The sequence below is a fragment of the Oncorhynchus masou genome, unplaced genomic scaffold (assembly GCF_036934945.1).
Source record: "Oncorhynchus masou masou isolate Uvic2021 unplaced genomic scaffold, UVic_Omas_1.1 unplaced_scaffold_908, whole genome shotgun sequence".
NCBI classification, from domain to species: domain Eukaryota; kingdom Metazoa; phylum Chordata; class Actinopteri; order Salmoniformes; family Salmonidae; genus Oncorhynchus; species Oncorhynchus masou.
The window spans coordinates 196,512-208,987 of record NW_027015556.1 but is presented as its reverse complement, the minus strand read 5'-3'; the positions used below and the strand labels follow the sequence as shown (position 1 = coordinate 208,987).

Genomic DNA, 12,476 nt, shown 5'->3' with positions numbered 1-12,476 from the left:
CGCTGTGGAGCCAAGCACTCTGGGAAAGGCCGCTCTTAACTCTTATACTGTCGTAGAACAACAACAGACACGGGGACAGTCCGTCTTTATAAACATATGGAGATCAGTCAAAACACATGTTCTGCTGACAGCATCAACCAAAAACATGCTGCAACACAGTAGTGAATGACAACCACACGACATACAACAACACATGTCTGGACCAGCCGGATGAACAACATAGACAAACGACCTTATTCAAAAACCACCCGGAGGAATGAAATAGCACGTGCAGACAATATGATAACATGCCGATGTTGAGCCCAATGTCTACAATATGACTGTACTGAGAGACAGAGACAGAGAGACAGAAGTCGAGACAGAAAGAGAGAGACAGAGAGCTACTGGAGGCATGTACCTTTTCCTGTCCATTCAGAGTTTGCCCAGACAGACAGAGAGAAAACAACCAACTAAATATATAACAATCTTCAGTTGAATTCAGAGTTCACACAACCTCAACTTAGTTAGTTAGTTACTACCTTGTCCTTAACCATGCATTGCACTGGCTCATGTCAATGATTATATGACTGCAGTACTAATCACTGATATGTTAAGGACTTACCAAACACTAGAGCCAGGCCATGAGACGTTCCCACTACGATCACACCAGACACAGTCTAGAAACAGAAGACTTTTAACTAGAGGAGTACCAGTCTAGAAACAGAGAGAAGAGGACCAGTCTAGAAACAGAGAGAAGAGGACCAGTCTAGAAACAGAGAGAAGAGGACCAGTCTAGAAACAGAGAGAAGAGGACCAGTCTAGAAACAGAGAAGAGGACCAGTCTAGAAACAGAGAGAAGAGGACCAGTCTAGAAACAGAGAGAAGAGGACCAGTCTAGAAACAGAGAGAAGAGGACCAGTCTAGAAACAGAGAAGAGGACCAGTCAAGAAACAGAGAGAAGACATTTAACTAGAGAAGACAACCAGTCTAGAAACAGAGAGAAGACATTTAACTAGAGAAGACAACCCGTCTAGAAACAGAGAGAAGGGGACCCGTCTAGAAACAGAGAGAAGGGGACCAGTCTAGAAACAGAGAGAAGACATTTAACAAGAGAAGAAGACCAATGTAGAAACGAAGAGAAGACCGTGTAGAAACAGAGAGAAGGGGACCAGTCTAGAAACAGAGAGAAGAGGACCAGTCTAGAAACAGAGAAGAGGACCAGTCTAGAAACAGAGAGAAGAGGACCAGTCTAGAAACAGAGAGAAGACATTTAACTAGAGAAGAAGACCAATGTAGAAACGAAGAGAAGGGACCAGTCTAGAAACAGAGAAGGGGACCAGTCTAGAAACAGAGAGAAGGGGACCAGTCTAGAAACAGAGAGAAGGGGACCAGTCAAGAAACAGAGAAGACATTTAACTAGAGAAGAAGACCAATGTAGAACGAAGAGAAGACCGTGTAGAAACAGAGAGAAGGGGACCAGTCTAGAAACAGAGAGAAGGGGACCAGTCTAGAAACAGAGAGAAGGGGACCAGTCTAGAAACAGAGAGAAGACATTTAACTAGAGAAGAAGACCAATGTAGAAACAGAAGAGAAGACCGTGTAGAAACAGAGAGAAGGGGACCAGTGTAGAAACAGAGAGAAGAGGACCAGTCTAGAAACAGAGAGAAGAGGACCAGTCTAGAAACAGAAAGAAGAGGACCAGTCTAGAAACAGAGAGAAGAGGACCAGTCTAGGAACAGAGAGAAGAGGACCAGTCAAGAAACAGAGAGAAGAGGACCAGTCAAGAAACCGAGAGAAGACATTTAACTAGAGAAGACGACCAGTCTAGAAACAGAGAGAAGACATTTAACTAGAGAAGAGGACCAGTCTAGAAAAAGAGAGAAGAGATTTAACTAGAGAAGAGGACCAGTCAAGAAACAGAGAGAAGAGGACCAGTCTAGAAACAGAGAGAAGAGGACCAGTCTAGAAACAGAGAGAAGTGGACCCGTCTAGAAACAGAGAAGGGGACCCGTCTAGAAACAGAGAAGGGGACCAGTCTAGAAACAGAGAGAAGGGGACCAGTCTAGAAACAGAGAGAAGACATTTAACTAGAGAAGAAGACCAATGTAGAAACGAAGAAGACAGTCTAGAAACAGAGAGAAGGGAACCAGTCTCGAAACAGAGAGAAGGGGACCAGTCTAGAAACAGAGAGAAGACATTTAACTAGAAGAAGACCAATGTAGAAACGAAGAAGACCGTCTAGAAACAGAGAGAAGGAACCAGTCTCGAAACAGAGAGAAGAGGACCAGTCTAGAAACAGAGAGAAGAGGACCAGTCTAGAAACAGAGAGAAGGGGACCAGTCTAGAAACAGAGAGAAGGGGACCCGTCTAGAAACAGAGAGAAGGGGACCAGTCTAGAAACAGAGAGAAGGGGACCAGTCTAGAAACAGAGAGAAGACATTTAACTAGAGAAGAAGACCAATGTAGAAACGAAGAGAAGACCGTCTAGAAACAGAGAGAAGGGAACCAGTCTCGAAACAGAGAGAAGGGGACCAGTCTAGAAACAGAGAGAAGACATTTAACTAGAGAAGAAGACCAATGTAGAAACGAAGAGAAGACCGTCTAGAAACAGAAAGAAGGGGACCAGTCTAGAAACAGAGAAGAGGACCAGTCTAGAAACAGAGAGAAGAGGACCAGTCAAGAAACAGAGAGAAGAGGACCAGTCAAGAAACAGAGAGAAGACATTTAACTAGAGAAGACGACCAGTCTAGAAACAGAGAGAAGACATTTAACTAGAGAAGAGGACCAGTCTAGAAAAAGAGAGAAGAGATTTAACTAGAGAAGAGGACCAGTCAAGAAACAGAGAGAAGAGGACCAGTCTAGAAACAGAGAAGAGGACCAGTCTAGAAACAGAGAGAAGAGGACCAGTCTAGAAACAGAGAGAAGGGGACCAGTCTAGAAACAGAGAGAAGACATTTAACTAGAGAAGAAGACCAATGTAGAAACGAAGAGGACCAGTCTAGAAACAGAGAGAAAGAGGACCAGTCTAGAAACAGAGAGAAAGAGGACCAGTCTAGAAACAGAGAGAAAGAGGACCAGTCTAGAAACAGAGAGAAAGAGGACCAGTCTAGAAACAGAGAGAAAGAGGACCAGTCTAGAAACAGAGAGAAAGAGGACCAGTCTAGAAACAGAGAGAAAGAGGACCAGTCTAGAAACAGAGAGAAAGAGGACCAGTCTAGAAACAGAGAGAAAGAGGACCAGTCTAGAAACAGAGAGAAAGAGGACCAGTCTAGAAACAGAGAGAAAGAGGACCAGTCTAGAAACAGAGAGAAAGAGGACCAGTCTAGAAACAGAGAGAAAGAGGACCAGTCTAGAAACAGAGAGAAAGAGGACCAGTCTAGAAACAGAGAGAAAGAGGACCAGTCTAGAAACAGAGAGAAAGAGGACCAGTCTAGAAACAGAGAGAAAGAGGACCAGTCTAGAAACAGAGAGAAAGAGGACCAGTCTAGAAACAGAGAAAGAGGACCAGTCTAGAAACAGAGAGAAGGGGACCAGTCTAGAAACAGAGAGAAGGGGACCAGTCTAGAAACAGAGAGAAGGGGACCAGTCTAGAAACAGAGAGAAGGGGACCAGTCTAGAAACAGAGAGAAGGGGACCAGTCTAGAAACAGAGAGAAGGGGACCAGTCTAGAAACAGAGAGAAGGGGACCAGTCTAGAAACAGAGAGAAGGGGACCAGTCTAGAAACAGAGAGAAGAGGACCAGTCTAGAAACAGAGAGAAGACATTAAACTAGAGAAGAGGACCAGTCTAGAAACAGTAAGAAAGGACCATTTCTAGAAACAGAGAGAAGGCGACCAATCTAGAAACAGAGAGAAGGGCACCAATCTAGAAACACAGAGAAGGGGACCAGTATAGAAACAGAGAGAAGACATTTAACTAGAGAAGAGGACCAGTCTAGAAACAGAGAGAAGGGCACCAGTCTAGAAACAGAGAGAAGGGCACCAATCTAGAAACAGAGAGAAGGGGATCAGTCTAGAAACAGAGAGAAGACAGTGTCGAAACAGAGAGAAGACAGTGTCGAAACAGAGAGAAGAGTGTAGAAACAGAGAAGACAGTGTAGAAAGGGTGAAAGCAGCACTACACTATAGTATGTGATGACTGTACTTACTACTGCAGTTGGCAGTCCAGCATCTACTTTGTCCTGAAGAACAAGGAAGGAAAAAGTACATTTCAGTGATGCATGACAAATGTACAAATTGAAAGCTGTGTGTGTGGTGTTGGTGGTGTGTGTGTGTGGTGTTGGTGGTGTTGGTGGTGTGTGTGTGTGGTGGTGTTGGTGGTGTGTGTGTGTGGTGGTGTTGGTGGTGTGTGTGTGTGGTGGTGTTGGTGGTGTTGGTGGTGTGTGTGTGTGGTGGTGTTGGTGGTGTGTGTGTGTGGTGGTGTTGGTGGTGTGTGTGTGTGGTGGTGTTGGTGGTGTGTGTGTGTGGTGTTGTGGTGGTGGTGTGTGGTGTTGGTGGTGGTGTGTGGTGTTGGTGGTGTGTGTGTGGTGTTGGTGGTGTGTGTGTGTGGTGTTGTGGTGTGTGTGTGGTGGTGGTGGTGTGTGTGTGTGGTGTTGTGGTGTGTGTGTGGTGGTGGTGGGTGTGTGTGGTGGTGGTGGTGTGTGTGGTGTTGGTGTGTGTGGTGTTGGTGGTGTGTGTGGTGGTGTGTGTGGTGTTGTGTGTGTGGTGTTGGTGTGTGTGTGTGTGTGTGTGGTGTTGGTGTGTGTGGTGTTGGTGTGTGTGGTGTTGGTGTGTGTGGTGGTGGTGGTGGGTGTGGTGTGTGGTGGGTGTGTGGTGTGTGTGGTGGGTGTGGTGTGTGTGGTGGTGGTGGTGGGTGTGGTGTGTGGTGGGTGTGTGGTGTGTGTGGTGGGTGTGTGCCTCACAGCGGCTGAGACTATCTGAGCAGAGATGCCTTTCAGGATGCTGTGTCGGAGCACAGAGCCATGGACTGTAGTGCTGAGCTCCACTGTCTTCCTCTTCCTACACACACACACCACACGGATAGACTGTTAAAAACCTGCCCATGAGGAGGTTAAGGGTTTAGGTTACATTTAGTGTTCGGGAAAATAGGATGTTGGATTGGGAATCAATTCTTTGGTCCCCACAAGGATAGCGATACAAAACTGTGTGTGTACACATTTTACCATACTTGCGAGTACCAGAAGTCCTCACTAGAATAGCAAACCAACTAAAATTCAGGGAAGTGAGGATATTTTGCCAGTCCTCACTTGTAAAAAGGTTATTTTAGACTTAGGGGTATAAGGTTAGGATTAGAATTAAGGGTTCGGTTTAGGGAAAACATCATTTTCAATGGGAATCAATTGATGGTCCCCATAAAGCTCTCACAAGTATAGTAAGACATAGCTGAGAGTGTGTGTGTGTGTGTGTGTGTGTGTGTGTGTGTGTTACCGTTTGAGGTGGGTGCGGTCTCCGCTGTCAGAGCTGGCCAGTGAGGAGGTCTCACAGGAGTGGGCGTCGATGTTCTCTGTGTTCAGCAGACACGTGTCCTCCAGGATGAAGGGCTCCTCCTCATCCTCAGGCTAAAACAGGAGACGGAAGTATCACAACTGTTAGCCCAGATGTGGATGTAGGGCTGGTTACCAGAATGTGTTGACTTCCTTACACAACATTGTATTGTTCTGTAAGAAGTCCGGGAGCTAGAAGATGTCAGATTCCTGCAGCATTTGAAATGGAATATGTAGAGTTATTGAAAGATGAGAGCCAGTTACCTCATTCAGGATGCTCTCCAGGGTAGGCGGGGTGTCAACTTGGGGAATGTCAAACTCTTTATCGTCGATCTGAGGAGAATAGATAAGGTATGCAATATGTGTTCAGCACAATGAAGTCTATCGATCTCCGTGGTCGCTCTAGTCAGACATCTCATTATATTACTATTCTACCTAATTATATGGATCTAGCGATCTTTAATCGGATTTTAGCAGAGTATAGCAGAGACATGGCTGTGCTAAGCCAAAGAAAAGACAACAAAGTAGCCCACTAGCAAGCTACACAGTTGACAACCAGCAAAATAAGACTAATGCTAGCTACAGCTTTAATTGCACAAACAAACTCTCATATTTAGCGAATCTATCCCCCCAAAAATGCTAGGTTTAGCTATCTATCAAGAAAACCAAAAACTGTTGAGAAGCATCCATATGCGCGACAGTCCCACTCACCGTATCTATTTCCATTAAATTGAGCTGGGATGACGCAGAAACCAAACTGCGTGTATCTGGCGATTCTGACATTGTAAAAGGCCAAATATATTAATATAGATACACAACGAAACAATAGCTACATTATTAGCAAGTTAGCGGTATCACATCTCTCCGATTCCACTCTTCCTTGTTGTACCGGAAGAATTGTGTGTCACGTGATACGTCACGGCTCGAGGGGTGTGTTCAGTGTTCGGAACGTTGGGAAAGGTTCTGAAACATTTTGTCTTGAGCGAATAATACCAACAAAAAAGTGTGGATTTTGTAAAATACTTCACACTTTTTTTATAGTGAAATGAATTAGTTCAGTATTGCCAGCTCGCTTCCCATCTCTATTTCCCAGATATGTTATACTCTCTCTGGTATTCCAGGAGTCCTCGGCCCGTATTTATAATCTCAAATCTAGGATTAGGTCAAAACTGATCCTCGATCAGCACTCCGAATCTGAAACCATTTAGGAATATGGGCTCTTTGGAAGAGGTTTATGTGCGGTGGAGGGATGAAGAATCTGTGAAATGCAATTGCAGCTTTTAACCAGCAGGGGGAGTCCGAAACACAGCCTACATTGGCCTATTAACTACAACATGGTGTTGAAATGATCAAGAGTAGCTAAATGCTGCCTCGTTGTGTCCTATTTCAGTAATACAGGCGAAAGTGATGAGTGTGACCAATCTTTTGAGTGTGATCCCAAATAAAAGTCTGTGGTTTGAATAAGATTTTCTTTGACAAAAAAAAATATCTTATCATCTTCAAATGTTTTAGAAGTAGACAGCAAAATAATGACATTCTCATTGTTGTTGACAGAGTTGGGGAGTAACTGATTACAAAAAACTGCAACTGTCATCAGTTCCGTAACCAGATAAAATATTGTAATGAGATTACAGATACTTTAGATACAGCTTTCTGTTTTCTCAAGGTCATTCAATTCAGCATCGAAAAAAGGAGCAAGTTTAAGTTCGTTCCACCTGAGTGAGTCTGATGACAAGTCAGAGACCACTATGATGACACACCAAATGATGACCACCAATCAGAGACTACTATGATGACACACCAAATGACCACCAATCAGAGACCACTATGATGATACACCAAATGATGACCTCCAATCAGAGACCACTATGATGACCACCAATCAGAGACCACTATGATGACACACCAAATGATGACCACCAATCAGAGACCACTATGATGACACACCAAATGATGACCACCAATCAGAGACCACTCTGATGACACACCAAATGCGTTTGATGGCTCTTTTTAGTCTTCTTCTAATGGGGAAATTAATCCAAAAGTATCTGAAAGTAATCAGATTACATGACTGAGTTTTGGTAATCCAAAAGTTGCATTACTAATTACAGTGTTGGACAGGTGACTAGTAACTGTGATAGATTACGTTTAGAAAGTAACCTACACAACCCTGGTTGTTGATGCCTGTGTCTTGTGCACTGATGAAGGTCTGACGACCCGAATGCTCAGCCTAAATAAATAGAAAGTTGTGCATTGATCCTGAGTGTGCAGAGACTCCTTTTCATTTAAATGTGTCTTTTGCACAAATCAATGACAGGCCCCTGCAAATAATGTCATGTTTGACTCTAAATGTCTACAACAACTACATATAAGCCTAACCTTACGTGTTTCCAAAACACTGAAGCAAAAATACAAGCAAGCGTTTCATTGGACAGTGTATACCATGTGTATCCTGCACAGATGACTAATACAACTTGAAATTGAAAGGCTTTACTTGAAACATCTAATGAGGCTGTCACAGAGGTCCGTCAGACACATAGGTAGAAAAGCAGATTTGGTCTGGTAGCCCGAAGCTATACTGGTACATCTCTGTTCCTCACAATCCTGGATGCAGGTTGGATTTTACTCTTTACTTTCACAGATCCAGCTTTAAACTTCTTGTTCTTGCTGCTTTTCTCAGTCTTTTGCACATCGGGCACAGACTTAGGATTCCAAACAGACTCTATGGGATGCTTTGGATCCATCACAGACCTCGAGGTGTATATCTGTCTGGACAGGCTCTGTTTCAATAAACTGGGTGTCTGTGGCTGCATAGACTTCTGTCTGGACAGGCTCTGTTTCGATAAACTGGGTGTCTGTGGCTGCATAGACTTCTGTCTGGACAGGCTCTGTTTCGATAAACTGGGTGTCTGTGGCTGCATAGACTTCTGTCTGGACAGGCTCTGTTTCGATAAACTGGGTGTCTGTGGCTGCATAGACTTCTGTCTGGACAGGCTCTGTTTCGATAAACTGGGTGTCTGTGGTTGCATAGACTTCTGTCTGGACAGGCTCTGTTTCGATAAACTGGGTGCCTGTGTCTGCATAGACTTCTGTCTGGACAGTTCTGGTGGCGAGAGCAGCACGCTGATCTTGCTGGACCCCAGGATCGGCTGTTCGAAGCACCAGCCACAGCACCAGCTGAATATGACAGCTAGAGTCAGGGTGATGACGATGGTGCAGAAAATGAATACGACGAGGAAGCCACCAATGCTCCACATGTCGTGGAAGCCCTCATCGGACAGCTTGGAGAAGAGCCTCTCATAGAGGTAGGTCCAGTCCTTGGAGATGTTTCTTGCCATGGCTGCCATCTTGGCTCTGGCTCCAGTGTCTTCATTCACCTGTACGGTCATTGAGGTCAATGTCAATTCTCTAATAACCATAGCAATGTGGAAGATACCATTCTGTAAAACATAAATGACACTTACCTCTTGATCACCAGCTATTCCTCTGATAGAGAAGAACACAGTTCTATACTATGTGTGAAGCTTCTGGACGACTACATCATTGATGTCCATTGCAGATCCACTTTATCTGTATTCATTCAGAAATAAGAAGAAGATATTGTTGCACGGACATGTAATCTTCGAATGAACAGTAATTCTTTATCATTTCCATCCAGAAAACGAATAATAGCTTCCATCATAACGAAGTCAAGTGCCACTGTCAGTACCAATGAACAAACTGGACAGAGGACCTCAGCTAGCTTTAGCTAGCTTGTTAGCTACTACTGTCAAGTTGCAATAATTGAGCCATGACGAAGTGTGTTAACTTAGGCAACTTTCATTATCATAAAATTCCTTCGTGAGAGCGTTACTTCAACTTACCAAAATTGTTAGTAGGACGTTGGCAAACTATATGGCTTTTATTTGAACCCGAGGATCAGCGGTCACATCGGAAATTCTTGGTAACCATGGTAACGTCGTCATCAACGTTCGCCACGTGTTACATTAAATTGCTCCAAGCCAAGCGCCTAGGAATTCTATGTAGAGAGCATGTATCTTCTTCCTAATGTTAGCTAGCCTACTTTATAACTATTCGTTGAGTTACTTTTAAATATGCATGAGGAAATTCGAGATGGTAGACCTACAGGCTTGTGGTAGAAATGTTGTGTTGAGCAAGTGAAATATATATTTTTTTTAACTAACTGAAAAGTTATCCAATATTTAATTGCTCTAGCCTAAGCTCATACTCAGTTGCCCCAAGGAAAAGGAATACAGGAAAAGTTAGTACTGTAATTATGGTTACTACATAAACAATTATAATGCTTTTCACAAGTAAAGAGGCCTGATCACTGTATCATTCATGTGCTCTTTTTATACCAGCACTGGTCATTAGGCTCTGGCTGCAAGCTAGTGTTTCATGCTTGACTCTACGATACCAGCAACACTAATTGGCAGAGATGGAATTCCTCAGGGGCCTGCTTCATCTCCTAGTTCCCAGTACAGAGAGGGGCTTATGTAGGGGTCATACCGACGGCTGCTGTGTGCACACACGCACAGAGGCAGGCACACAGACACGCACTCACACACACACAGGCAAAATGCTACTGTACTACTGTTGTCTTATACTGCATCAATTTTCTTTGCATAGGCCTCTAAGTACAGTACAGTACAGTACAATATAGTATAGTACAGTACAGTATAGTACAGTATAGTACAGTATAGTTTGGGTAATCTAGGATATTGTGCCTGCCAGCCTGTCACTTCTCTAGACTTAAGCCCCACTGTAAGACAAGACATCAGACAGAAAACAGTAGTCCCTCTAGCAGTGTAAGCTTTACTGAGAGGATGTACCGTGTGTGTGTGTGTGTGTGTGTGTTTTAGCAGAGGATCTGTGTGGATCTGCAGGAAATATGGGGTAATCCCCTTTTTAAGATAACTTTCCTTGAGAATAATGTGTTTCTTTCTCTAAAGCCCCAATTGTTACCACAGAATCCTCGGAAATATATACATAAACCACGCATCAGTGGGGAGAGAGAGATTCAGCATTCAGCACCACAGACAGCTCAGAGAGAAAAGGAGATGGCACATTAGTCTGACATTGATTGAAATTACATTGTTTACAAACAATGGAGTAAAACAAGCTTGTATTTTGGGTTCTGATGGGGTACGACAGTTGAACTAAGCTCAATTAAAAGTTAAATTCTTCAAGAATCAATGGGTATATAATATGTCATTAATTTAGAAGTCTAAAAATATATGTAGGAATCACAGATTTCCCCTTTAAAAGTCCTTGTTTTTGTTATCAGAAAGATAGAGATACTGACAGGCTACATTACAGTAGGTGAGGGACACTCATATTCCATCACAGAGCAGGAAGTCACACTGACAGTAGCCTACACCCCGAGGTCAGATTGTGTGATGTAACAATGACTTATGTCATATGACAGATAGGATGACCCTCACACTGCACTGGCCATTGCAAGCAGTGTCAAACATACAGTATTGATAAAGAATCATAATTGTTCTGCATTGTCGAGAGAGAGAGAGAGAGAGAGAGAGAGAGAGAGAGAGAGAGAGAGAGAGAGAGACAGAGAGAGAGAGAGACAGAGAGAGAGACAGAGAGAGAGAGAGACTGAGACAGAGAGAGAGACAGAGAGAGAGAGAGAGAGAGACAGAGACAGAGAGAGAACACGGGCGATTAAGAGAAGTTTCTTGAACAGTGTAAATTGTTTGGGGTTAATGCTAGTGGTGGTGGGAAGTCCTACAACAGTGTGACATATTTCCCTGGTCCTGGGGGAAACTGCAGCAGCGAGTGGGCCACTCCTCTGATTGCATCCCAAATGGCACCTTTTCCTTGTATAGCTCATAGGGCTCTGGTCAAAAGTAGTGCACTATGTAGGGAATAGAGTGTCATTTGGGCCACGCTCACTCAGACTTGCTCACTTGTCTCTTCGGACACATGTTGAAGAGAAAGGAGATGGAGAGAATTCAACTCTACTGGTGTGTGTGTGTGTGTGTGTGTGTGTGTGTGTGTGTGTGTGTGTGTGTGTGTGTGTGTGTGTGTGTGTGTGTGTGTGTGTGTGTACTGTCGCTTACTGCCAGGGTTCAGCAGGTTCAGGGAAGGCTGTAGTGTGGCACTAAGCACACTAGGCAGACCAGAATATATAAATACCTAGTGTATAGGGGATAGCCTGCTGTGCATTATTCAACAGCCACAGCCCATATAGCATGATAAGACACCTCCAATTGAGACCTATACATAAATATGTTGTATTTGTTTAAGCAACTTGTTTGCTAAATGTGAACAGCCTACCTTCCCCAATAGATTTATGTTTTGTTTTTTTGATATATCATTTTCGTTGTTGGACATAAAAGACTGTAAAATCACCAGAAAATCATCAATAAAATAAAGTATTTATTAAATCTGTTCCCATGTCTTCCCACACTGGGATGTGTGATCTTATCCCAATGTAATCAAGGTTTGACATTATTCTGTTATTGTCAAATACTATATCTGTTTGGGATTCTTGTTTAATCTATTATTTCATCTCATTCATCCCAAATGTTATATTGTTGCTATCCGAGATGAGACGAGCCAGCCCATGCTCGCCCCCTTTCTTGCATCACGCTGGTGTTCCAGACGGGCCCGCGCCTGGGAGCTGTCCCATCCTTAATGGTGCTGAACCCGCGGCGAGAAAAGAACCATCGAGTCGAATGGATTTCAAAAGCAGAGAGACAACGGCCACATCAAACACTTCTCTCCGGTTTCGCTGCTCCTGTCGACCCAAAGGCATGACAACAACCGTTCTGGGGTGAATTAAAGCACTGTTATGTTGTTAAAATATGTGGATTACCCGCTTGTAAAGAGGATGCTCCGTGTGAGAGAAAATGACGGTAGGAGGCTAGGCTCTGTGGAAGCGAAGCCCAGGGCATGTTCGTGACATCCCTAAATGATCTTGTAGGCTTTTGTTGTGGGAATAGCCTCAACCTCCTCAGACAGACCGTTGAATTGACAGGCGACGAACGCAAACTAC

General features: G+C 43.8%; 1 protein-coding gene across 1 annotated transcript in view; it reads right to left on the bottom strand.

Annotated features, from left to right (window-relative positions):
• Nucleotides 1-6,363, bottom strand: part of LOC135538105 (vacuolar protein sorting-associated protein 8 homolog) — a gene marked incomplete at its 3' end in the record, with an annotated part of 81,839 nt that extends 75,476 nt beyond the window's left edge. Inside the window, 6 exon segments of the mRNA XM_064964092.1 lie at nt 602-656; nt 4,127-4,159; nt 4,880-4,976; nt 5,406-5,536; nt 5,726-5,794; nt 6,173-6,363. Coding sequence (XP_064820164.1) covers nt 602-656; nt 4,127-4,159; nt 4,880-4,976; nt 5,406-5,536; nt 5,726-5,794; nt 6,173-6,244 — 457 coding nt within the window.
• Nucleotides 6,364-12,476: the final 6,113 nt, after the last annotated feature.